The 1,810-nt window shown below is 39.8% G+C and overlaps 1 protein-coding gene across 1 annotated transcript; it reads left to right on the top strand.

Moving 5' to 3' along the window:
- The first annotated feature begins 324 nt into the window (after positions 1-324).
- LOC145089851 (uncharacterized) lies at positions 325-1,566 on the top strand. The gene is made up of 3 exons (XM_079028243.1): positions 325-455; positions 714-1,236; positions 1,330-1,566. The coding sequence occupies exons 1-3, from the start codon at positions 325-327 to the stop codon at positions 1,564-1,566; spliced, it is 891 nt and encodes a 296-aa protein (XP_078884369.1).
- Positions 1,567-1,810: the final 244 nt, after the last annotated feature.

Genomic DNA, 1,810 nt, shown 5'->3' with positions numbered 1-1,810 from the left:
TTTACTGGGAAAGAAGATATAATCAGAGTTATGGATTGGATCTCTGAAATGGAGCTATCTATCATAACATGTGGCTGCAAGGGCAAGCTACAAACCACTTATGCAATACGTCAGTTTAGAGGTGGTGTCGTTCTTTGGTGAAACACTTTGGGGAAGACCATAATCCCCAATGAGCCACTAAAACTGACATGGGAAGAGTTCTTGTTACACTTTAAACGCAATTTCTGCTCAGCCAAAAACCTGCTAGAGCTAGAAAACCAATTTCTAACGTTGAAAAAGGGCAACATGTCCATTAATGAGTATACCAATACCTTCATAGACAAGATGGAGTATGATTTGCACATCATCGCTGACGAGCTAACAAAAATCGATAAGTATGTGAAGGGACTACCATGGGAGTACATTGTGCCAGTATGTCAGACACCTATTCTTGAGGTAGCCATCTGGGCTGCTATGTCTGTTGAAGAGATGATCAAGGGTAGAGTCACCAACAAGGTTGAAGTTGGCGAGAAGATGAAGTTTGAAGGATCTTCAAGGTCCAACAAGAAAAGCAAGTTCTTGAAGTCTGGTTCCAAGAAATTTGGAGGAGGAGGAGGAGGTGAATCAAGATGGTATGAGAAGTGAAAAAAGAAGCACTTTGGAAAGTGTGGCGAGGAAGTCACTTGATACAAGTGTGGAAAAATATGGCATTAATCCAATGAGTGTACATCCAGCAAGAGGGTGTGTTATGGATGTAACGAAGAAGGGAACATTTCTAAGGACTGCCTGAAGAAGAAAGAGGCAGCAAGGCCTAATGTTCCGTTGAGGCCAAAGGCAAGAGCATTCCAAATGACCCTGGAAGCAGCAAAGGATGCAGGAGATGTCGCTTCAGGTACCTTTCTTGTAAATGGATTGCTCGCCAATATATTGTTTTATTATGAAGCTAATTACTCCTTTATATCGCACAAATTTAGTGGAAGACTAGTATTGCCTGTAGATAAACTTGATAGTGCTCTAGTTGTAAAAGTTGCCAGTGACAAATTCATACTTGTTAGCAATTGCATTAAAAACATAATCATCGACTTAAACGGAAATAAATTCCACGAGGAGTTGTTGCCTATTGATTTGAACAGTTTTGATATCAGACTAGGAATGGATTGGCTTAGTGCGAACTATGTCGAGATATGCAGGAAGAAGATAGTGAGAGTAAACCCACCTGGAAAAGAATCGTTTATGGTGTATAGGGACAAACATAGAGTAAATTCTAGAATCATTTCCATGATGAAATCTAGAAAATGTTTGTCCAAAGAATGCACATCATACTTGGTGTTTGTGATTGATGCAAAAAAGGAAAAGAAAGAGATACAAAGAATACCAATGGCGTGTGATTATTTGAAAGTCTATCCCAAAAATCTTCCTAGATTGCCCCCTGATAGACAAGTAGAGTTTCGAATAGACTTGTTGCCAGGATGGACACCAATAGCGAAAGCATCATACCGATTATCACCAATGGAGATGCAGGAGCTTATGACACAACTTCAGGAGTTGTTGAACAACGATTTCATTAGACCTAGTTCATCACCCTAGGGAGAGCCAGTGTTATTCGTTAAAATAATGATGGAAACATGAGGATGTGCATAGACTATAGAGAGCTAAACAAGGCAACGGTAAAGAACAAGTATCCATTGCCAAGGATTGACGACCTGTTTGATCAGCTGCAAGGTTTGAGCTATTTCTCAAAGATCGATCTTAGGTCGAGATATCATCAGTTTAAAGTAAGAGAGCAAGATATCAAGAAGACCACATTCAGAATGAGATATGGACACTATGA

The sequence above is a fragment of the Lactuca serriola genome, chromosome 2 (genome assembly GCF_051521515.1).
Source record: "Lactuca serriola cultivar US96UC23 chromosome 2, Lser_US96UC23_V15, whole genome shotgun sequence".
Classification (NCBI taxonomy): Eukaryota; Viridiplantae; Streptophyta; class Magnoliopsida; order Asterales; family Asteraceae; genus Lactuca; species Lactuca serriola.
This window is presented reverse-complemented; position numbering and strand designations above follow the sequence as displayed.